The 25,444-nt window shown below is 44.4% G+C and overlaps 1 protein-coding gene across 1 annotated transcript in view; it reads left to right on the top strand.

Moving 5' to 3' along the window:
* Positions 1–6,417: 6,417 nt before the first annotated feature.
* Positions 6,418–25,444, top strand: part of ADAMTS3 (ADAM metallopeptidase with thrombospondin type 1 motif 3) — a gene marked incomplete at both ends in the record, with an annotated part of 96,868 nt that continues 77,841 nt past the window's right edge. The window contains 3 exons of the mRNA XM_080636185.1: positions 6,418–6,486; positions 7,399–7,426; positions 13,504–13,904. Of these exons, the coding sequence (XP_080492311.1) occupies positions 6,418–6,486; positions 7,399–7,426; positions 13,504–13,904 (498 nt within the window). The remainder of the gene's footprint in view (positions 6,487–7,398; positions 7,427–13,503; positions 13,905–25,444) is intronic.

The raw sequence follows: 25,444 nt of genomic DNA, 5'->3' as shown, positions 1-25,444 counted from the left end.
TGCATTCTCACAATGCTGCTACAATAGGCTCCAGTCCATGAATCATGAATGGGACCTGGGCCATCACTGAAATGCAAATAGGAACAAAGTTCAAAAATGAGGGTGTTCTCTTCAGCTGCATCCTGTGCTAAGGAACTGGTTGATATTACTGTGGGTTTAGTGATTGCACTGTAGGCCTCCTGCATCCCTAACGACTTGGGAAAAAATTTTTTCTCCTTTTCATGAGGCTAGCAGGTGTCAGGCTGGAAACCCAAGCCGGTCATGTAGATGCACTCTGGTTTCACAGGAACAGGATTTGGGTCTCCAGTCTCCCTGCCTCATGGAAGAGGATCTGCCCTTTGCTTACAGTGAGATGAGGGCATGTTCCATCAAGGAAGAGAATCATTAAAGGAAACCAAAGCCAAATTGCAGCAGACCTGGTATCTGAAAGTAGATAATAAACTGGTGGTTTAATGATCAAGATTAAAAGAGATTTAAAAAAGAAAAGCCCAAGCAAGGGATGTGTTCTTCACTGTGGAGGTGGCAAAGAAAGTTTATTAACGTGTAACTCCCTTATCTGGACTATCCCATACCTTTCTCTGCCCCAGCCTGCTTTATTTTTCTTTAAAGGTGTCCTTCAGGTCCCACTGCTGCAGCAGTTCCTGACAAACAGGCAACTGCACCCTTAGCTGATTTTTAGGGAAATGTCTGTTTTGGAAGAAAGAGAACTAATGCTTTCCAAACCAGCCACGAATTAAGAAAAGTCAGCAGATGCAGACTGGCCAAGAATGTACTAGATCAGAAACAGCATTGTAGGTCAGAAATTCACTAAATCCTAATGATTCTTAAATATCGGGAAATGTCACTGCAAAACTGGCTGTTAAACTGTGTGTGTGTACACAATCAGTGAAGGCTGTGATTTGTCTATTACTCCTATTATATAGTTAAGTTTACTAGGGGACTGTCTTAAAAAAAACTGTATTTGAAAGCTTGCATGAAACAGCATTGGAAAAACTCCCCTTCAGTTAATTTATCTTGGTTCCATAGAGGGAATATTGTTCTCTGAAGTTTCTCAGTTTGAATTCTTCTTCCAATGAAATGAAATTCTCTTGTGTTGCAGGCATTTGTGCTGGGAGAGAATGTGAGATTTCATTGATACCACATTCCGTAGCCTTTATAACCTGATAATGCCACGTTTTACTCCCATATGTATTATTCTTGCTGTGCAAATACTACTGCGGTCTTCACACTCTATAATCCAGCGCTGTGCCAAACCTTGGGTTCATCAAGTGTTTGCAGCTGCCAGTCCAGTGCATCAACCAAACCACCACAGATACTGCAAGCCGAGGTGATGTCGTGTTTGCAAGGACAGTTTTAGAACTGCAAATACGTCAGATTTTTAATGTGTATATGGTGCGTGCAGGTATATATAAGTGCATACGTACTTGAGATACAAGAAAATCTAATTTCTTTGGTAACAGCATGTCCAAACTTGGCTGTTGGAGATGAGAAATGTCTTGAATTGAACTTTCAAATACTTGAACACCTTGATTTACATTTGCTACAAACATGGTACTCAGTCTTGTTTCTTATTAGAAATAGCTGATGAGGCTCCTATTTTTAACACCTGAGTTTTGCACTCTTACAGTTCTGTCAAAGTTCATTTTTTTCTTCCCGAAGACCACAGAGCAAAGTATCTGCCCTGGCCTCCAGGTCTGTCTTTGGTATATCTTTGTTTCCTTGATGATTAGAAGCCTTTTTAGGTAACTTGGAACAGTTCAGCAACATAGGACCTAACACATATGGCTTTTGTTTTTAAGATCACAGGAACAGCACTACCAGATGCCAGCAGTTGGGTTCTCTGTGTCTCTTGTGTCAGGCTTGCTGCACTCAGATATTCCCTTCTCAGCTTAGTTCATCAGTGTTCCACATGGCACCTGGGTGACAAGATTGTTCCAGAGTTTGAGGATTCTGGGTTGAGAGAAACGAGACACAACTAGAGAACTCTCAACTACTTTATTAATATAGGAAAATGTGGAGATACTAACAGAGACAGTAAAGGATACTTCTGATGTTTGGTTATCTCACCAACCCCAAGGACCCTGTGAGGATGACCAGGAAACCAGCTCTGAGAATCCTCATTGCAGTGCGAGGTGGCAGGCTCAACCTTAGCGGGTATATCCCCTCGAAGGCAACGTTAACCTGGGTGGTATGAGGGTCTGCCTCCTTGCATCACTTGAGGCTCGGGCTTTTATGCTAACAAAAATGCATGCTCATTCTGATGCAGGGAAACAGCCGACATCGGAAGAAGTGGCCAGGTCTATCTAGAAAGGCCTCTGAGGGTCGGGACTTTTCCAGGGATTTCTAAAGTGGAACTTTCCGGGTAGGAACCAAAGCTGGACTTTCTGGGGAGGAGCCAAAGCGGACGATCGGTACTTTTCTATCTTTGTGTGTTTCACCACAGAGCATAATCTAGTGTCCCTGACACAAAGATCCAATAATGAATTTCACCTGTAATTACCCTGCACAGAGCACCAGACATTGTACTGGTTCTTAGTTCACTTTCCATACGGAAATCGGTGTTGTTTTAGGGAGTTGAATAATGTGCAATAGATAAGGTCCGAGGTCACATTATGAACATCAGAGAGGGAAATAAAATGTGAAATAGCTGCACATTGAGTGACTGGCACCTGTTGGGTGCACTGGATGAGGGAGAAATCCAGTGGGAAATGTGGAGTGTTACCAAGTAATGCCAGTCAGGGTCTTAATTAACAGAAGCAAGCTTAGGCTGGCATCCTGGGTTTGATGGCTCTTGAGGAACAAGCCTGGCTCTATGGCTTTGCAAACTCCCTGGGTAAGAATTTACAGAGCCTCAGCCTTTCTCATTTCGGTATTCCCAAAAAGTGGCTCTTGTGCAGGACACAACTGCACACATCCTGAGCCTAACAGGCTGCATTTCATGTGCAGAAATTATTTTACACTGGGATTAACAGGTCCATATCCAGGCGTTCACACTTTCTCAGGAACATTGCTCTTTTTTTTCTCTTTTTGCAGGCTGGTATGGCTGAAGTGGTCAAGGTGTCTCCCGAAAATCAAGGCTGGAGGTGTCCTCCTCTGAAAGGCTGCTGTGAGGCAACCCAAGGTTAGTAGAACCGGTATTCTTTCATGTAGATAGAATGGTTTCTGGCAGGCAGTTGAACTTAAAGGATTATTGTCGTTCAATTTAAAGGATTATTGGCTGCCACATGTGTATTGTGTGAACCTCTTTGTCCAAGCCTGAGGCCAGCAGCAACTTGCTTTGATTGGTCGTGGCATTACCATGAGTTGTAACACAAAAGGTACAATAGCGCAGTGTGATTTATCATGGGATCCTGGTGAACCATCTTTTGTAACATGGGAGAATCCCAACCCTGACAAAATTGGGTCCTCACTTTGGGCACTGCCAAAGTAAAAGTATTAGGAGTGATTTATCTCTGGCTTCTAGGAATTATTTGACAAGGTTCTTGTTTGCCGCTTGGGAATACTTCTCGTGCTATCTGCTACCAGCTTGTTATTGCACAGCCTCCTCTGCGTAACATCTTGTAGGAAAAGTAAGGACCAAGAGCTTATAGAAGGTGGAAGCAAGGACAGGTGGCCTGGGAAGAATACAGGGACATTGTCCAGATAGCTAGGGATCAGGTCAGGAAGGCTAAGGCCCAGCTAGAATTGGGTCTGGCCAGGGATGTCAAAGGTAACAGGAAGGGCTTTTATAAGTATGTTTCTAACAGAAAATAGATGTAGGATAACGTGGGCCCTCTCCAGAAGGAAACAGGAGAACTGGCTACTCTGGATTTGGAGAAGGCTGAGGTTCTTAATGACTTCTTTGCCTCAGTCTTCACCAGCAAGTGCTGTAGCCCTGTCACCCATGTCTTGGAAGGCAGACACAGGGACTGTGAGGATGAAGACCTTAGGCCCGCTGCAGGAGAAGATCATGTTTGAAGTCATCTTAGGAACCTGAATGTGCACAAGTCCATGGGACCTGATGAAATACATCCACAGATCCTGAAGGAGCTGGCAAATGAAGTTGCTAAGCCACTGTCCATCATATTTGAAAAATCATGGCAGTCAGGTGAAGTTCCCAACAACTGGAAAAAGTATAATATAACCCCCATTTTCAAGAAGGGGAAAATGGATGACCCGGGGAATTACAGACCAGTCAGTCTCACCCCTGTGCCTTGCAGGATCATGGAGCAGATTCTCCTCGAAGGCATGCTAAGGCACATGAAAAACAACAAGGTGGTTGGTGACAGCCAATATGGCTTCACTAAGGGCAAATCATGCCTGACCAATTTGGTGGCCTTCTGTGATGGGGTTACGAAGCTGACAGATAGTGGCAAGGCAGTTGATGTTGTCTACCTGGACTTGTGCAAAGTGTTTGACACTGTCCCGCACGACATCCTTGTCTCTAAATTGGAGAGACATCAATTTGATAGATGGACCACTCGGTGGATAAAGAATTGTCTGGGTGGCCATACACAGAGAGTTGTGGTCAATGGCCTTATGTCCAAGTGGAGACCGGTAATGAGTGGTGTCTCTCAGGGGTCGGTGTTGGGACTGGTCCTGTTCAACATCTTTGTTGGTGACATGGACAGTGGGATTGAGTGCACCCTCAGCAAGTTTGCCGATGACACCAAGCTGTGTGGTTCAGTTGATACGCCGGAGGGAAGGGGATAGGATCTAGAGGGACCTTGACACGCTTGTGAGGTGGCCAATGCCAATCTCATGAAGTTCAACCAAGCCAAGTGCAAGGTCCTACAGCTGGGTCGGGGCAATCCCAGGCACAGCTACAGGTTGGGTGGAGAAGTGATTCAGAGCAGCCCTGCAGAGGAGGACTTGGGGATGTTGGTCAACTGAACATGAGCCGGCTTCAGTGTGTGCTCACAGCCCAGAAAGCCAATTGTTTCCTGGGCTGCATCAAAAGGAGCGTGACCAGCAGGTCGAAGGAGGTGGTCCTGCCCCTCTACTCTGCTCTCGTGAGACCTCACTTGGAGCACTGTGTGCAGTTCTGGTGTCCTCAACATAAGAAGGACATGGAGCTGTTGGAGGAAGTCCAGAGGAGGCCATGAGGATGATCAGGGGCTGGAGCACCTCCCATATGAAGACAGGCTGAGAAAGTTGGGGTTGTTCAGCCTGGAGAAGCCATGTGGAGACCTCATAGCAGCCTTCCAGTATCTGATGGGGGCCTATGAGGATGCTGGGGAGGGACTCTTCATTAGGGACTGTAGTGATAGGACAAGGAGTGATGGGTTCAAACTGAAATGGGAAGTTCAGGTTAGATATACAGAAGAAGTTCTTTACTGTGAGGGTGGTGAGGCACTGTCATAGGTTGCCCAAAAAAGTGACAAATGCTCCATCCCTGGCAGTGTTCAAGGCCAGGTTGGACAGAGCCTTGGGCAGCATGGTCTAGCGTGAGGTGTCCTCGCCCATGGCAGGGGAGTTGGAACTGGATTATCTTAAGGTCTTTTCCAACCCAAACCATTCTATGATTCTATGATTCTATGTTCCCGATGGGTTTTGGCTGCAGAAGGCCTATGTGAGTGTATGTGGGTTTCCATCCAGGCTGGGCAACGCTGGCGTTTGTGTAGCAGAGATTAGACTGGGTGCTGAGGTCCCAGTCCCACAGTGGAGAAGTTGCTTTCTGACTAAACTGTGGTCAGTGGGACTCTTGGTAGGTGTTTTACCACAAACACAACTTTTGCTGTGCTGCCTTGGGTTAATAGGAAATAGGGAAACTTGGGGATGTGTCACAGGTTGGGGAGCTCCTCTTGGAGTCACTGCCGGTTTGGGCAGCTGGTGTCCCTGCCCAGGCAGCTGTTGAGGTGCACAGCTGGTGATGTTTTTCTTTTGCAGATATAGACTCCCAGCCTTGGTTTGGATTGTAAGGGATCTTAAAGCTCATCCAGTTCCACACCCCTGCCACAGGAAGGCACACTTTCCACTGGAGCAGGTTGCTTCAAGCCCTGTCCAACCTGGCCTTGAACACTGCCAGGGATGGGGCAGCCACAGCTTCTCCAGGTTTCTTGTAGCCCCTTTAGGCACTGGAAGCGGCTCTAAAGTCTCCCCGGAGCCTGCTCTTCTCCAGGCGGAACAAGGGGCGGTGCCGGGGGCGGAGCGGTGCGGGGCCCGGTGCGGGTTTATTAGAGCGGCAGGTCGGGATGAGCGGTGCAGGCAGGGCACAAGCAGCGGCAGGAGACAGCAGCGCGGTGACTCGCCGCCCCCAGCCCGCCCGGCTGCCGCCTCCCCGGGGCGCCGGCGCCAGTGGGGTGCAGCCGTGCTCCCAGGGACGGCCCCGGCGGCGGGGCGGGGGGGAGCGAGGAAAAGGAGGAGGAGGAGGACGACAACGACGGCGGAGGAGCGCGGCCGCGGCCGGGAGTGTGTGGAGCGGTGGCTGGAATCGGGATGGTGCTCCCGCCCCTGTGGGTACTGGCAGCCGCGCTCCTGGGGCTCCGCGCTGCAGCCGCTCGGCAGGTGAGTGTCGGAGTCCGCGGCCCTTAGATTTCCCCGATCCCCTCCTTCCTGCCGGGACATGCCCGGGACCCGGCCCTGCCCGCGGCGTCCATCTGCCCGCGGCCCCGGGAAGCTGCTGGAGCTGCACCACCCACCCCACACCCCCTCCGGGTTGTTCCCGACCCTCTACCGGAGCGCTGCTTGCGAGGCTGGGACACGGGTCCCGGGAGCTATGACGGTTCGGGCAGGCGGCTCGGGAGCTCTTTCTGCCGCCGCCGTGTCCCAAGCGTTTTCCATTCGCCGCCGCTTCCCGAATTTCTGCGTCCCACTTTGCCCTCTCTGGTGGGAACAGCATCGAACCCGGGGTAGCCTTTAGACGGATCCTTCAACAACCCCCTAGGAGAGCTGGACCCCACTGCATCCCCTGGACCCCACAACATCCCCCGGGGTCAGACCGGACCGCACAGCAGTCAGATTTCCCTCCGTGTGCTACCCCCAGGTCCCGGACAGAGACCACTGTCTCTGTCCCTGCTGTCAGCCAGGACATCCAACTGAATTTCCTCTCCTTCAGCATGGAGAAGAGCAGAGCTGTGAACAGGCATACCCGGCACCCGCATTGCTGTCAGGGGCATTGAGGCATTTCTTTTGCCACGGAACTTGCTTTTTGGCATGGTGTCATGGTGTGTAGAATGGGTCATTCAGAAACGGGGTTTCTTAGCAGCTCTATTTACATTGAACTTAGTATGGACTCTCTTAGTATACTTGTGGGAACAGCTAGTTTAAGGAAAAAGCCTTCCCTGGAAACAAAAAGCAGAAATGTACAAAATGTTGCAATATAGACCACGTTATTTTTTAGCTTCCTAGAAGCTTTCACACAAAGCTTAAGTAACTACACTAGTGACTTACTGCATGTGTTTGTTTTCTCTTCTGCAGACTGGTAAAGAACAACAGACCCAAATAGGTAAGCCTTTTGAACTACTATTGCTGCTATCAAAACAGAAATAAAAGAAGTAAGCTCAACAAAGGAGTATATTTTCAGGAAAATGATCTGTGTGCTGGTGAGCATTCCCTCGTGTACCCTCACGCTCTCACCACCCAGTAGTCTCACAGTGATGTGGCATAAGGTCAGGGAAGACCTTATAGAAGTTTTCCAATACCTGAAAGTGGCCTACAGGAAATCTGGAGAGGGACTTTTGACAGGGCCTGTAGGGACAGGACGAGGGGGAACGGCTTTAAACTGACAGGGGAGATTTAGATGAGCTCTTAGGAGGAAGCTCTTCCCTGTCAGGGTGGTGAGGCCCTGGCACAGGTTGCCCAGAGAAGCTGTGGCTGCCCCATCCCTGGCAGTGTTCAAGGCCAGTTTGGATGGGGCTTGGAGCAACCTGCTCTAGTGGAAGGTGTCCCTGCCCGTGGCAGGGGCTTGGAACTGGATGAGCTTTAAGGTCCCTTCCAACCCAAACCAGCCTGGGATTCTGTGGTTCTTGAGTTTGCATGTCCTCTCATTGCATGGTTTTGCATCCCGACACATCTGTGCTTCCCTTCTAAAATATTAGATGTTAGTGTAGCACTTAGTGGAAGAGGTTGAGGAAAGATGGGGAAGCCGGGGAGGTGCAATGGGACTGGACCCCAGGCAGTTCTGCTTCCAGGTGCCATCAGACCTCCAGTTCTGAGGCTTTGGTTCAGGTTTTGAGCTGAGCTTTTGTTCAGAGAAGTATTTCAAGTATTGCTCTAAATTTTGGAGGTCTGGCCTCTGGCAGTGCCGCCTTCTGGGCTTGGGTTGGTTTCCGCTGTGATCAGTGGATACCAGGAACTGGGACATTAGGTACATTTAAACCTCACTGGCAAACAGACTTTTTTTCCAGTGGTATGCTGATTCTGTGTTTTATTTCTGTTTCCATTATAAATGAATTGTATTTGAATTTCAGAAACCATAAGCTATACAGGAATGCATAATTTAAATTACACAATATATCAGACCAAATTCCTCAATCTGGAAAACAACTTTGTCCTTTAACTTCTTCCTTTCTTTCACGGACTGTAGTTGGGGATATTTGGGGTGAACAGGAACCGTGGAGGGAGATGATCTGAAGTGGCAGAGAGTGAATTGAGCACCCTGCACAAAGCCATGGCTGGTGCATGGTGCAGGACAAACTCCGTCTGGTTCTTTTGGAGCTAATGGGATCTCTCCGTCCTCCATCTGGGAAGTGTATGATGATGAGAACATCAGTTGGTAGCTCTGTGCACTCAGATCCACAGGTCCATGGTCCCAAATGTCCTGTTGGGACATGGTGTTGGTAGACGCCCAGGCAAAGAGGAAGCTGCTGGCATGTCTGTGTCTCCCTGGTGCAACCCCATGGCATCTCCATGGGTTTTGGTCCAGGCTGAGAGGAACAGGAGTCCGGTGCTTACCGAGACCAGGCTGGCTGTGAGTGACTTGTTGAGGGCACATCTGTATTTTCTAAGCACAAACAGCTAGTTCACACTTAACAATCATTGAGATTTGTCCCACCCTTTACATTCTTAACCACGTAAATGCAGAATTGTACTTCTGAAATGATCCAGGTTGTTGAAAGAGAAGGACCAAAACTGCTTTGTTTTTTTTACTGGAAACCAAACCAGACATGCTTTGGGATAACCTTGATGGGTTTCCACATTGCTATTCCTAATTGAAATATTTGCTAGCAATAGAGAGGAAGGTTGGTTACTGCACATAGTAATTAGTCTCCACTGGATTGCTGTGGCTTAGCAAATGTTTGGGAAAAATTGATACTGCCAACACTTTGACTAAGTGGACATAATTTCACAGATCATGGTGATAAGCAAAGGAGCCCCTGTGATCAGTTATTCATTTGTTCACAAGTCAGTCCTCTTTCTGCAACACAGAAGGCTGGAAAAAGGAGAGTCCTGTTACCAAAATCCATGCAGTGTGAGGAAAAACCAAGCAGAACAAGGAACACTAAATGAGGTTTAAATGCTTTTTAAAAGTAGAAGAACAAGTAACATCATTAAACTTGGATAGCTTGGCTTAGACAGATGCATGATTTGTCTGAACTTACAGAAATTCCTCCTTTTCTGCTGATGCCACAGTTTCAGCTTAGACTGTACTTTTGACATCTATGTTCTGAAGTGGATGTCAGTGCATTTGGAATTCTGCTGTGGACATGAACAACCTTTGATCAATGCCTTTCACAAAATCTTATGCCTAAAAAATAATGCTCTTCCAAATGCAGGTGACTGAAAAAAAAATTAAATGTAAGACTTCTGGGCCTCACTTGTCTGCATTTGCACAGCTCAAAGACAACTGCAGTGAGCCAGTGGTGTGAATTCTTTGGGTTCATGTGTGTTAGAGGAATAAAAGTAGGGGCAGTGCTCCTTCAGGCTTCTCCAACTAATGATGTTTTGGCATACAATGAAAGAATGTGATGTTCTTCCTTAAGTGCTTCCTTTGAACTTAAACACTGTGAAAAGGAGCAGCAGTTTAAAGCCAGATAAAGAAGAAAATCTGAAGTGAAGTGCTTTTGCTGTTGCTCTGTTTCTTCTCTGATCACTGCTGTAAACTCTGAATTAGCAAAACAGCCCTGAAATTCTAGCATAGGAAAGGGAATACCTACAGCTGGAATAGCATTTGCTAAGCCCATCCAGTTTATGGAAAAAGGGTGATGCAAGTCAGTGGAGGAGTTGAGATGTCTTCAGTATTCAGGCACGTCACATTTAATTTTAATTGTGTTCGAACAAAAGGCATTTCCTCTTCCAGCTCAGCATTTAGAGGCTCTGGAAAAGGCTTTTGCTGACTCAAAAACTTGACAGTTCTTATTTTCCACCCTTTGTTCCTACCCTCTTGTGGCTAGCTGGCTGTTCTGGTTATTAGCAAAAGAGCTTGTATTTTTTGCCCCTGCAAGCAGAACTCTGGAAGTGCTGCTGCAAATGTGCAGAGCAGTTTCTGCCTTGTGCAGTGAGCACAGAATCTGATCACCAGACAGTGGTCTCTGGTACAGAGCATCCCGCTTTCAAACCAACCCCAAAAAAGCCATGCAGAGTCTTGGCAAGGTAAGAGGAGGAAAGTCAGTCTGGAAGGAAATCTCATCACCGAAGCACTGGGAATGTGGGGATCTGGACTGTTGCTTTGACCCAGTTAGGATGTACAGCCCAGCAGCTCTGCCTCCTGTCTAATTAATACAAATGAGTGTAGAGTTTTAATTTGGTCCCTTCTCTAATGACAGAGATTAGCAATCCTGACTCTGAATTCCCAGTGTTTTAGATGGGAATTATCTTAGGGATAGTGTCCTAATTCAGATAGCAGGTGTGTAACATGATCTTATAGGTATATGGCTGTGTTGCAGTTGGCTGCTGCTGAAACTACACCATGACTCGTGTCTGTGGGACATGGAGGATGTCGTCAGATTGAGGAACTTTACACTTGCCTGTGATGCATAATTTGTGTATTATGTAAAGATATTTACAGTGCAGGGATTTAAATATCCATGTACATTCTACTAGTACCTGTAGTGGTTTAAGCCCAGCTTAAACTCAGAACCACGCAGCCTCTTGCTTACTCTTCCACTTCAGCCACTGCTACCAGGAAAGAGGAGCTAGCTGCTGAGCTTTTACACTTAATTCCCAGCTCAAGTGCGATTCACACTGGGATTGGGTAAAAATTAGCTCATTTAATTAAGTATATTTATTTGAGGAATTCTCAGCAGGAGCATCTGAGCTACCTAATCATGGTATGAAATTAAATTAAAAGCATCAGTAATATCACTATACTATTGCTTTAGCCAGTTCTCTGAGGAGGAGAAGAGCTAGGCAATAATTATTTCTGTGCTAAGTATCTTTTTAACTCTCATATAGTCTAACACACAGGCAACAGTTAAGCAGTTTGACCAACAGCTTGACCTGGCCTGGGAATGTCTCTCCTTCTCCTTTTACAGGATGAAAGTCAGACACAGAATATCCTGATTACTTCCAGATTACAAAGGTCTCACAGAAAAGATAAACTCATTTGACAGACTTGCTTTAGAGTGGTGTGAAATTGCTTCAAGGCAATGGGAAACGTGTGTGTCCCTCTATAGGGCTGCAGAGGTGATAAGCAGTAACAGGAGATGACCTTTCTCTAAGCAGAAGAGAAGACTCTTTTCCTTTTCTCATCAGTACCTAAGGATAGCAGAGAGAGGAGAGAGGAAAATAATTCTCTTAGGCTAATAATATTATTTTCAAAATACAGGTAAGGGACTACACAGAAAGAGGGCTTTGGGGGGCTGAGGGTATTATATTCACATAGGCAAATTCAGATCCCAACTGGAAGTCTTCCAGTCAGCTAATGTTGCTTATTAGGTAGGAATCCTGAGCTGACCAGTGGGAACCACCAAAAAATTATAGACAAATGGGACTTACAGTGCTGTTAAGGTTTTTTTGCTGAGGCTCTGTTTCTTGGCCAACACATCTGCTGAAGCAGGTTGGCCTTGGGGTGACATCCAGGGCAACTGATTGCCCACATCCTGGTCTGGCTGCTCTGTTCAGGTACTTGGGGATGCTGTGACACACTGATTTAGAGGTATGACAGCAGAGACTTTTTGGAAGCAAACCTTGTGTTTAGGACATATTCCCTTAGCTAGGGGTCATGCCATTCAGCTTCTCTAGTATTACCTGAGGACTTCTTTGGTTCTATCAACACAGTGTGGTTTTGCTGGTTTTATGGCTTCTATGTAGGGCAGGATTTAGGTACAAATTTGTTAAGTTCTGTGTTGGGTTTTTTTTCATAATTATCTTCTCTGTTGAGTTCTTACTCAAGCTTATGTGAAGAGGAAGGGCAATAGCAAGTAGCTGGGTAGGGGGATTTGTTGGCGGAGATCTGTACAGGGAGAAGTTACTGCTTGTACCTCTCCTGACATTGATTCATTTGTCAGCAGTATGTGATATCCACTGGATTCTTTTCCCTGTTTTCTAAGGCTACAGAAATGTCTGTGCAAGTTGGAGTTATAACCAAGTATGGCACTTGGTTTTCAAAATCTGAATGGAGGTCTTGACACAAGAGCAATCAGTTCTGATCAAGGCTTATGAAGGAGTTATGGTACATTTCATAAAAGAGAACTCAAATGGTAGCTGTCTCTTCTGTGGCTGTTAAGCAAACCTAAATCTCAGGAAACTCCCCAGATAAATGTAAATGAGCATTTCAAGGTTTTCTCTGTAAGTTTTATGAAAATAGAGTAATGAAAGACCTACTTCTTGAGAATTTTGGCACTTCAGAGGGCATTTTGCATGCGCTTCATGTGTACCCCAGTGTCTGTGGTGTGTTTGCTTGAGGTGGGCACAGCTGCTTGTGTTTGTCCACCTTGACATGATTCCCTGAAATTTGAATTTCTGCTCACGTCGTCCCAGATTTGTTGTTCCTTGCTCAATGTGACGATTTGTCAAACACTTTTCCGTGTCTTCCTTTTTTTCCCTCTTAGTGTCTGTTTAGAAGTAGCACAAAGCATTTTTGTAATAACTATTAGGAGTGTTAAAGGCCTTGTTGGAAGGTACCCAAGTGAAGATCTATAAGCCTGAGTGTTCCAGGTAAAGAGAGCAGTGACACATACTCTATGTTTGCCTACACTGGTTGGGTGTGCCTACTTCTAGGCTAGCTGTCTTGGAGTTAATATAATGCATATTGGTGTGATAAGTGGCAATGTCCCCTGTCCTTTTCAAAGCTACAGTGGGTTTATCATCCTTCAGCTGAGCTTGAGTGATTTAGAGTAGCTCCAATAGGAATCCTAAATTGGGAATTCTGAGAGGGGAGATGTGATGAAAAGGGTTTCTATGCAGGTGACATTTGGTGTTAGGCCTGACCATGTGGTGGTTGTGGTGTGTTGTGCATCGAATGAGTTGCTGGAGGGCTCTCCAAATGAACGTACCCCTCATCAGTCAAGCCATGGCCTGTTGTATCTTTGCATTTACCATTTGTCCTGGTAACATGCACTTCTGTAGCTGCATGTGTAGTATTCAGGCTCGTTCCATGCTCCTTTTCTAATTTTCCTTGGTTTTGGATATTTCTGTTTGCAGAATTGCGAAAAAGCAGACCAAGACCGTATGGGTTAGTGATTCCAATCAGTACCAATGCAGATGGAAGCTACATCTCCAATATCCTCTCTGCAAGTCACCAAAGAAGGTCAACGCGGGAGGTGTCCCAAAGCCTCAAACAGTTGTATTTTAACGTCACTGCGTTCGGTCAGGAATTCCACCTCCGGTTGAAACCCAACACTCGTTTAGTGGCTCCTGAGGCTGTTGTGGAGTGGTACGAAGACTCTGTGCAAACTGGAAGTGGTGCTTGTAACGCAAGTCAGAGTAGAACTGTTACAGAGAGGTTATGGAAGAGAGAGCCCCTGTGGACCAACTGCGTGTATGTGGGAGACATAACGGACATCCCCGGAGCTTCCGTGGCTATCAGCAATTGTGATGGTCTGGTAAGGCTTGCTATGGCATTGATGTCTGGTGATTTACCACTTTGTACACAGTTTTTGTTGCTTTTAACAACATGTTGTTCATGATACCATTTAAAGAACTTGATTTCTTAAAGCCCTTAGAAAATGCTTCAGTATGTATGGATGTGTACAGATTTCCTGCTTTATTGTGGGATAATTTCTCCAAGTTTAATGAGCAAAGTCTTTAATGTTGCTGGTGTGTGAGAGAGAAATCAAATCTTAATTTTGCTGGTCTTTACTGTCATGAGGTGTTACAAATAGGAAAATTAATAATGAAGTAATTTCAAGACTTAAAAGTCTTTCTGGTGAGTGGATGTAGAATTTGGTGTCCTGGTCGGCACCGTGTACTTCTCAGGTAGCAAAGTCATAGGCTGCCCCATAGCCCAAGAATAGCAACAGATTCAAGTTTTCAAGGGTTTATTTATAAAATAAGCATGGCTTTTGTTTGCTTACATGCCATGCTGTTTCATCAGAAGATGTCGTGTGAGAACTGAGTGGCTCACATCTATAAGCGGTTGGCTCTTCAAACTGCACTGGGTTCCTTGGAAAAACGAGGTATTTGGTTGTGGCTTTAGCAGATGGAGTGACTGGCTCGGTGCACAAATCCCACATTGAAAGACTGGGCATGCACTGAGCACACATACCATTCATTAATTCAATCATGTGGTAAAATAAGCTAACAATACCCACCTTGTTCTCTTTAAGTAGCAGGGGCAGTGGTGGAACATGACTGCAACATCCAGGAAGATTAATGTAGTGGTTGCTCTGGTGTTGGAGAGGAATTGTATGAACAAGTCTGCATCAAGTATCCCTTCTTGGAAATGGGTTTCCCTCTTCCTGTCACGTGCCACAGGTTAAGATTTTGATTCCCTTTGGCAATAAGTGCTGTCTAGGAAACCTCCCTGCCTCTGCAGCCTGCCCTAGCCACTGCACAGGCAACTGCATCACTGTCTTGGAGTCCTGAGTCAGAGCTGAGGGGATACACAAAGAAAGCTCCTCAACTATCCTTGTTTAAAGAAAGGAAATACTGGTGGTGTTCACACCTGAGATGATCAACTGGTGTCAGTTTGGTGTGTTTTGTTTGTTATTTGGGGGTTTTTTTGGACAATCTGTTGGCACTGTGCTGTGCTTACAAAGGCAGCGCAGACATCTGCCTGGATGAATACAGCTTCAGGTGTAGTTCTTGAGATGGAGACCCTCAGGTTGAGAGCTGTGTTTTAGCAGTAATCCTGAATGCAGTTCTTGTGTTTAGTGAGACAGCAAGTTAAGACAATAAACTGGATTAAATGGAATTAGATTTGGGAGTACAGCAGCTTTTGCAGAGGTTGCCATGTGTCTGACAAGCTGCTGGTGTTGTGCTTTCAGCTATCTGAAATGAAGGGGTTGATGTCTCGACAAACCTCCATGTGTATAAGACCACAGCAGACATCAATGGGCTCCTAAGTAAAGGAGTTTGTTAGTTATGTTGGGCCACTCTGCGCATCACACCCAGGAGAAGCCCTTCATGTGCTTTCTGTGGTTTTAGGGACTGGAAGAACATGAGCTTTTTTGTTTGAGGAGGAGAGTGGGTGAGTGCTCCTGGGTCGCTCTTGTCTTTGCTCGTCTCAATCCAAGCTGCCTTATCCCACCTTTGAGGGGCTTCCTTAAGCCCCTGAAACACCCACCATGTGGTGGGGGTGGAAACCAGATGGACAAAATCCTTTAAAATCTTAAAGCGTTTTTGTAATAACTGTAGCCAGAGTTTTTCAACCAATAGCAGTAAATTATTTTTCATTAATATGGGCACTTAATAATCAAGGTGAACACTCTTAGTAGGGTAATATTTATAAATGTAAGTAGATGAACACATGCCCTAACCTTTGTAGTTTACAGCTGGTTTAATTACCCTGACCTATGGGTTTAGAAGAAAAAAATCATGGCTTGCTTTTCTATCTCTGCACAAAGTGAGAGATCAGTTTTAAGGACAAATTTCCTGCAGGATGAGATATCACTTTGTGTGAGCATATTTTCTTTTCTGGAGCATGGATGTGCTATGAAGCTGTGGAAGACTGTCCCCTACTCATGTTGCTTTGCTGCTGGGGGCACCCTGGAACAGCTCCTGTGTTAAAACATCTCTTTAAGCACTTGTTCACTTCACCTACCTGTTGTAACAGTCCTTTGAGTACTAAGCAAGTGAGTGTGAAATAAATAAACGATCCTCAGGTTGATGGAATTGCAGATTTATGTTTCTTTTCCCTCCTGCCAGCTCCAAGGTTAGCGGTAACTTACAGTTAGCATTTCTGGCTTCTCTATTGCTGTACTGCATGTCTCTCAACCAAGCTAGAATATTTGATCCTCAGTGTATCCTAAAGATGTGAAGGGTGAGATAATACAGCTTAACAGAAACTGGAACAAGAGTGAGAAATTCTAGGGCCATGTGGCTGTTGGAAAGATTTATTTTGGACTTCAGAGGAATTTAGACACTCTCCAGCATAATCAGGTAGGTTTTTATCTTTGAGGAGAAAGCAGAGGGAATCACTACTAGCAAATCACTCAATTGTGTAGCTTATAAAAGAAATTTGCCATCATGAGTAACAGGAAAAGAACACTTATGGCTTGCTTTCAGTCACTTATAGCTTGGCCTAAGTGTGTGAAAGACCTCTGCACCCCAAGTTTTATTTTGTGCATAATCAAGACTCATAAGACACATACTGATAGCTGGGCAAAGTTGTATGTTGTGCTAACGTGCACTTCATAGGCACTGCTGAATTTCGTATCATTTAAGGTCTGCTCTCAACACTAAATGTATGGCTCTGAGCAACATGGAACGTAAGGCTGCTAAATTTTGATTGCTTGATTGTAAATATATAGAATTATTGGCATTTGCACAAGCAGGCCTATGGTCTCTTCCTGAATCTAAATTTACATTTAAAACCCAAAATATGCAACTACCTTTGTTTTGAAATAGTTTGCATATCTACTTTGCAGTAACAGTCATCTGCATGCCATCAGTTTGGTGAATTCCGGTCTTCACATCTGCTTTATATCCCTTGAAAATAACCCTCTTTATGTAAAAAAAAAAAAAAATGGCATGCATGTCCATGCACTTGTCATGGCAGAAGAACACTTACTCATGTAGGAGCTGCCCGGTGGTTTTATTACTGTATTTCAGAATGCTGGTGCTTCTGTAGGTCTCTGTTGTGTATTTCTGCTGTTGTTTTGGTCAAAATAACGGTATTTGTGGGCACAGTATTTATGGAGGTTGCCCAGAGAGGCTGTGGCTGCCTCGTCCCTGTCAGTGTTCAAGGCCAGGTTGGACAGGGCTTGGAGCAACCTGCTCTAATGGAAGGTGTCCCCTCCAGGGGCAGGGGGTTGGAACTCGATGAGCTTTAACATCTGTTCCAACCCGAAGCAGTCTGACATTCCATGGTTATGGAATAATTTGAAGTGTCTGAATGGAAGCATTCCATTCCAGACACAGAGATGTACATGGCAACTTTCCTTTGGCAAATCTGTTCGAAATACAGGCTGGAGTACCTCTACCTGGAGATACTTGCATGAAGACTTAAGCCTTGGTTCAGGAAAAGCCTTAGAAGTATGCTTAATTCAGGCATGTGATTGAGTGCATATCGGAATCTAAGCAGTTTCAATTTTGGTTTCTTTCAAATGGTCTTTTATGACTATTGTTTCATCAAGACTGAAGTATTAAGGCTTGTTTCTTTTTCATGTCTACTGCCCAGGCTGTGGCTAGCAGAGCTCTGGCAACCCGGTGTCTTCTGGGACCATGAAACAGAAAAATGGAATAAACAGTGAGGGAGAATAAACCATGTGCTGGTCTGTGCAGACAGGAGCAGGGCTTTAGACTGATGTGAATTTCTCCATCCATGCTGCTGTGCCCTACTGCACACTTCCCACAGTGATTACATCCTTGAGTGAACTCCCTTGACCTGCTGTGCCTGTGCTTGCCAGTTGCATTTTGCTGTGCTTGGTAGCCCCACAGATTTACTAACTGGGCTTGATGGGTTGCAGCTGCCTCCTTGGATAGACAAATCCCATCTGTTAACCTCAGCCTGTCCTCCCTGGTCAACCAAGCAGCTGCTGGTCACTGTCACGCTTGGCTTGGACTTCATCCCTGTCATGTCCCTAGCACACAGCACTTCCCAGAGGCTAATCTCGACTTTCTGGATGTAGTAATCCATATTAAAGAGGATTTCCCAAAGTTCAGAAGCTCCAGAAACTTGAGAAAATGCAGTGTCTGCTTGTTGCTTATTCAGGTCTTCAGGTTTCTTGCATAAAACACTGGGGAAAAGAGTGTTGAGAAGGAAGGTGATGGTGCTTGAAGGAAAATGTCGAGATAGTTTAAAATAATATAATACAGAAAAGCTTTAGATGCCTAGTTTGCATCTTGAAGCTGTCACCCAAAACAAGCAGGTTTCCTTGGTGTAGTGTAGTCAAAGTATATGCAGATGCTTGCTCAGCTCAATTTATTTCTTCTTTATTTTTAAAAGTTCAAATATGGGCTACTGATAGATTTGCCTCACTTAACCTATGTGTCTCCTCCTCTCTTCTTGCCTTGTGTTTCTCCCTTTCTTGCTTAGAAAAAAAATTGCCCTTCCCCATGTAATGTCTCCCCTTTCTTCCAAAGTTCTAATTTAAACTCATTTTTGTGAAGCTTTTGCTGCCAAAGAATGTGTCTGCAAGACAGATACCGCATTTGCAGAAGATGATGTGAGTAGGGAGAAGATCAAAGTCCCAGCTCAGCTCTTGCTCCTATGGGACCTCAGCCCATGACCAAAGTAAGATTAAACCTAATTGAAAAGATTTTTTTATTGGTGCAAAGAAAATCTCTTTGCTTCAGCAGGTATGTTTAGAAACCTGTTCTTCACACCAACTTCTGCTTGCTTGTTCAAGGATGGTGAATGGGAGGAACCTCTGTTCTTCAAAGGTTGTACAAAATAGGAAGTATTAAAAAGGGTTATGCTCAGAGTTTCCACTTGGTTGTATGCTTTACATTTTCAAGGCTGATTGAATTGCTAAGTCTCCTCTGAAACGGTAATTTTCCTATGGGCTTCAGCTCCCTCCCTTTGTTCCAAGGATTGCATGGTCATAGGAAAAACTGAACAGATGTACAGTAGTTCTGCTATGGATTTGATGTAGCCAAGATATAAGGAGCTGCACAAATATCTTTCATAGCACGGAAATATGCCATCAGTTTGGGTAATAGGTTTTCCAAATGGAAAAAGATGTAGTGTATTTTTTAAATGGAGCACAAAAGCAAAGGTCCTGAAGAAATCCCTCCTGCAAGAGCTGTTTTACTCCTGCATGGAGAGGGATGGAGCAGCCCTGCCTGCTGCTGTGGTTCCCTCAAAAGGTGCTGGGAGGAATACCTGGAAAGGAAAAACTGGGAGCATAGTCTTACGTGGTTAAATAATGAAAACAGATGAAGTAGTGAGTGCCCCATCCCTTGCAATATTCAAGGCCAGGCTGGACTGGGCTTGGGGCAACCTGGTCTAGTGGAAGGTGTCCCTGTCCATGGCAGGGGCTTGAAACTGGATGAACTTTAACGTTTCTTCCAACTCAAACCATTCTGTGATACTAAGTACATTTCACATCCCCACACCACCGTCCCTGTCTGTCTGACTGATGGTCAGAGACCAGCTTCTGCCATGGCAAAAAGCACGGGGACTGCTGGGGAACATCAGCAGAGGGACTACAGTTATTTTGAGCCTTGGGGAATAAATCAGGACCAAGAAGTCCCTTCCAAAAGAAGGGATTCTGGACAAATTTGAGATTATTTTTCCTCTTCCTCACCAGTAGGCTTTTCACAGTGTGAAGTTTCAGGGAGAAAAGGAAAGAGTCAGACCAGAGACTATAAGCAGACTTGAGCAAGGTGTTTGAAACCTACCTTTGAAGTAACTGAGTTTACTGTAATCAAAGCAATGAAGGAGAAATTACTTGTTTGAACCCAGGGCTCATCCTTCCACATTATTAGCCAGGTAAAATAGGTCTGAACATGTCACTTCATGCCGTGTACATTTGGCTTCAGAGCAGCCCATTTAGCAGCACAAGCTAATTCAAGATAACATAGGTTTAAACTGTGTGTAAACATACTAGATAATAATTATATCTGTATCTGTCTTAAAACTAGATCTAAATCTTTATCTAAAGATACTCTGTATCTTTTACTCCTCAAGAGCAGTGGAGAGGTTAAAATTGAAAATAGCTTTTTTTTTTTTTTTTTTTAATTTATTTTAAATTACTTCTGATGTGGCATATTTTAAGGAAAGGAAGTCTATGTAAAGTAGTGTATTTTATTAAGTCCACACATCCTTGTCTAGAGATACTGTGTCTAAAAGGCAAGATGACTGTGTTCTTATCTTTCTTCGCTTTGTTTCCCTGATGGTGTAGCTTACAGAGCTGAGAAGGTGGGTAGGCTGTGAAAGGGATGCTTGTTTACGGCTGTGAAGATGTGAAAATAAACCTCTCTCATGCAGGGATTTGGGCAGGTTTGAGCTGATCTTCTAGCCGCGTGTTCCTGCAGAACAGTTGTGGTTTTGCAGCCCTTCTTGAGCTAATCTTAATGGGAAATAAATTTTTTAAAGCTGCTTCTTTGCCCTTGTATGGAGAGGATATCTCTAGTTGCATTTCTGTGGTGTGAGTGCTCTGCGGAGGAGGAATTAAAAAAAAAAAGATAAAGTTGCCCTCTTTCTGTATAATCCAACAACAACATAATCCCTTTATTTCAGCCCCAGAATACCACTGAGTCCGCTCTTGAGTCCAGCGTTTTCAGCCTCTGCAGAGCCCAGAGGAGGAGGAGCTGAACACTGAACCATCCCTGTTGGAGGCAGCGGTCGGTGTGATGGGGTTGGCATGACCAGTGCTGGCTCTGGTGTCACATCAGCATCTCATTCAAAACCTCCCCAGTATTGAGTGTCCTCATCCCAGCACTTGCTGTTCTTAAATAACCTGTTTCAATGTTTCATCCATGTTTATTCCATAAGGTTCATTGCCTAGTATATGAACGTCTGCTGGCATTTGTGATGTGGCTGAAAAATGAGGTTGATCTGAGATTTGAGCTGCTTCCACTTACTGGAAGAAACTCCATCAAGCTTTCCAGGATTTAGCAACAGCTTGCTGTAGCATTCCAGATTTCCAGCCTCCTCAGGAGCAATTTGCTTTCACCTTATGACAGAAGTGGTGATGAAGAGTACTGTAGGATGCACCCCTTGCTGATGCTATACCATCACTGAGACAGAGAGCAGGACTTTCAGGAACACATCACAGACACCATTGCATGTGTGTCTTGCAGTACACTCCTGGAAATAGTCTTGTGTCACGGATCTGTTGGAGCAACTGGCCTCTGAATTATTTTCCCTGAGCCAGAACTTCTCTTGGAGACCCGAGAGCCAGGGTTGTCTGAGGTCTTTCCCATTCTTCTGATGGCATTGGACTGGAGAAATGAGCTCCCAAAGTAAAATATCCATGGAAATACCCTACACTGGAGGCATGCTACCTCCAAGCTCTCCTGTTTTCCCTCTCTGGAGCTGATTTCTTCAGTCCAGGACAAAACTCAGAATGTAGATAGGATGAAAACTGCAAATTTCTCATAGGACATATATAGAAATGACATATAATAGTCAGCCTGTTGCTTTCCTTCATCCTCAGCTCCCTCTGAAAGATCACTAAATAGTGGGGCTCTGGATGTAGGGATTTCGAGGAATAATGTTGTACAAGGTGCTGGAATTCCTGCCCCTTTTTTTCTTGGCAGGCTGAAAGGATATTTCCCTCTGGGAGTCCCTTCTGCAGATGGATCCTTGCAGAACGAAGTAAGTTTGGAATGAATAGGGGAATAGTTTCCAGCAGACTGCTCTGAAAGTTAGCAACACTGTCAGGTTTGGAGGTGGTGTTGGGCTCCTGCCCAATCCAACTGTCCCTCCTGTCTTTTGCAGGAGTGTGTTGTTTTATCCTTAAGCTGTATATCAAATACAGCTTTTCTGGGGTGGGATATTATTATTGGAGTACCTTCCCAAAGTGGAACTGGAGGATTCTGGTTTAGGTAGGATTATTTCCATCCTTGTGCTGTGCAAGGCGTGGGGTGGCACACCAGCAGTGCAGTAGATGGAGGGTAGCAGTAAGAAAATGAGATTTGAGACTACAGCTTGTCCTGTTGGTTACCTGGTTTAGGTATTTCCATTGGTTTTGGAGTAAGTCAGATTCCAGGGATCTTTTGCAGTCTTCTCCCTCAACTTATACCCATTCAAAAATGGTAGAGGTGGTTTAGTGCTCATTTGTAGACAGTTTTTGATAACTGGAAGTAAAGTTTTCATATTGGTTTTAAAATAAGGTCTCAAAGGGTAGACCAGGTGATATTTGAGGTCCCTTCAGGAGATAGTGGGAGAAGGTTATTAAATAATTGGAAGCCAGGATGGAAGTAGAATCAATCCTATCTATTTTGACAGTCCTGCATAATTCCTCATCCTTCAGTTAAGAAGAGAGATGACTGGCACCAAAGCTGTTTGGTGTCGAGTTTTCTAGGCAATACTTCACTAGTAGTGATTTTTTCCCTTGGCTTTCTGCTTGTCTCTTGCTTTAGTAGCCACAGTGAACGTGATGTCTGGCCTGAAAGTGCAGTAACACTGGTTTATGATACAAACCAGAGTGTGCTAGAAACTAAAAAAGCCTTAATTGGAATTTGCAGCAAGGCATAATTGTCTAGCTGGCTGTGGGTAATACTTCATCTGGTTGTAGAAAGTTGAAACTCCAGAATGACCATCTGCATAATGAACTAGCCAACTTTGCCTGTACAAAAAGTCCATCAGAAGCAAAGGGCTTCTAGAGGAGCTGTTGCCACACCAAGTGATGCAGCTCCTACCTTGGAAATTGGGTTTTCAGAAGCATTAATGCCAAATGGATGGGCCAAGTTTTGCTGATGTGCTGGGGAGCAAGAAGATACAAGTGGTATATTGAGGATTTGGGAGGAGATGCGGAGGTAAAGTCATTTCAGATTGGCATCTGTGTGACCTGAAGTGTTGAAATCCAAGTTCTCTATGAAATCTTCAGAAGAGGAGGACTTCACTTTGGGGGCTTCCTGGGGTTTCTCTGGACCATCCAACAGGAGTAGCCCAAAACACTTGACTTGGGAATGAAGAACTACCCTGGGTCTGCCAAAATGCGTATGTGCTGCATAGCCACAAGTGGAAAATATGATGCTAAGAGATCTTAACACCATTACTAGTCATCCTTTTCCTGTCTTTCTAGATTGGAGGGAATATTTGAAGGTTAAGTAAGACACTTGACAGTATGTTGTGAGTAGGTGGAGGTGGGAAGAGCAGCCAGTTCGAATTTGAAGCTGCACTGGTTATGCTAATGCTGAATATGGAGGTGTTTTAATCAGGTTATCTTCTCTAGGAATTTTTTGATTTTTTGCTTTTTGTTAACAAAGTAGCATATACTTCTTAATTTATATTTTTTTAATTCCTGAAGTCTCACAGCTAACACATTATAAAATAGTCCAAGCTTATTAAAATTACTCAATACAACCCTTTTTTATAGTTCTAGTCATAAAAAAACAGATTGTGTAACTTCTGTGGACCCTTGATAACACACATAGCGCACATGAACTGGGCTCTCATTCATATTCTGCCTCCACCTATCACATGTGGTACATGTCTCAGTAAGAGAAGGTAAATAGATACTGAAATAGTCAATGTTCTCGAAACCTAATCGTTGTAACCTCTCTCAAAAAGTTCTTATTGACGGTAGAGTTCGTACTAAGTTTGAGGCTGTGTTTTGTAGGGTAGAAATACAGAAGCCATATTCAGAAGAGCCTTTTTTGATGTCCTGTGTTTATTCAGCACTGTACTTGGTTGTGTCTGGAATCTGACCTCAGAGCTGGATGGTCTGAGGTTTGCAAAGTAGTCAAGAAACAGGACTGGGCAGAAAATACCATGCAGGGTTATTGGCAGAAAAAGGGAAGGTTGAGAAGATAGATGTGTGTTGTAGTTGCTCCTCATCCACGGACCAGTTCTTACCTTCGTGAGGCAGGGGAGTGTCACACTGCAACCCTAGTCACCATGCTCTGATTCAGGCTCTTGACAGTGTTGTGGAAATAGAAGTTAGTCACTCCGTCCTCCTGACCTTGTGTTTCCTTGGGAGTTTCTTGAAATGATGAACAGAGCTGCAACACTAACATTCCTGTTAATGGGGTGAAATACTTGCTTTCACTTCCATTTTAAACTGATAGTTATTTTTCCTAGACTACTTCTGCAACTTAGCTGATAACTTTAATACATTACTTGGACTTTCTTTTTAAAAAGCAGCAACAATGTAACAGGAACTAAACTTTCTAACCTTGCGCTGTCATTTGGCTTTCTTGGCTTATACCTAAATTGCTAATGTGTAAAACTACTTTTCTGTTGAGAGGGTTTTTTGCACAAAGATTTTGATATAAATATTACTAGCTTTGGCATTTCCATACTTTTGGAATGGTGCTTCCTAGTTTTTGATTAACACTATTTTCATTCAGTGTAAAATACATGCCTTTTCTGTTTCTCTTCTAACTGGTAATTGACAATGGTTTTTCACCCTTAGTTTTGATTGAATTTTGTGTTATCTTGGAATAAGAAGGAAAATCTTTGCTATCATGATGATTCTGTGCCATCATTCATGACTGCTGTGTACAGGCAGCAGATACATACTGCTTTTGCGCACCATGATAGACATGGTGGTGCTGACCTCAGGTGTTCCCTTTTCCACCCTCCAGATCATGGGATACTCCTATTTTGGGGTTATTTTATTTCCTTTGTAGTTTTGGAGTATGCTGCATGTAAGTAGGTTCTTATTTTTCCTTTTTGAAGGCTATCATATGTCCTTGGGTTTTGTTTTCCTTTCCACTTGTTAGGGGAAGCTATGACTCTCAGGTGCTCCCATGACTCCAGGAGTTGTGAAAACACCAGGTTTACTATAAGGACTGGCAACCCTGAGGCTGACCTGTGGCAAAGGGCCTGGGTGCCTCTTCTAATCACCTATTTCAGGTCGCCTTCACAGACCAAGTTTTGCCATTGTCCGTGTTATTTCACCATAAAATAGTTACTAGCACAGAGCTTCCGTCATTGCTACCAAGACCAGAATTCTCAGTAACTGGCTCCACAGAGGTACGCTGGGCTCAGGGAGATACTTGACTGCACTGAGCATGTTCTGTGCATACTTTTCAGGTTTTAGTAACTGATACTTCAAAACCACAATTCCTTCTTTAGGGACAAAGCATTTTGCATGCCAGTTTTTCACAGCAGTTTGCTTTTAAAATGAATCTTGTTTTCCAAGAACAAAAAAAAAGAGACTCATATTTTTCCACATAAAAATCGAAGTTTGTTTTTCCTTTTTTGCTTTCCTATAACTCTTAAGGGGATCCATTGATTATTTTTTTATTTTATTTTGTTTTTTCCTTAGCCTTTATGAAAGGGGGGAAAAAAAGAAACCCAGCATTTGGATTAAAACCAAGCATAAGGAATTTCAGCATGAATTACTCAGGTTACACTGTGTGT

Source organism: Psittacula echo, assembly GCF_963264785.1.
Source record: "Psittacula echo genome assembly, chromosome: 1".
NCBI classification, from domain to species: domain Eukaryota; kingdom Metazoa; phylum Chordata; class Aves; order Psittaciformes; family Psittacidae; genus Psittacula; species Psittacula echo.
This window is presented reverse-complemented; position numbering and strand designations above follow the sequence as displayed.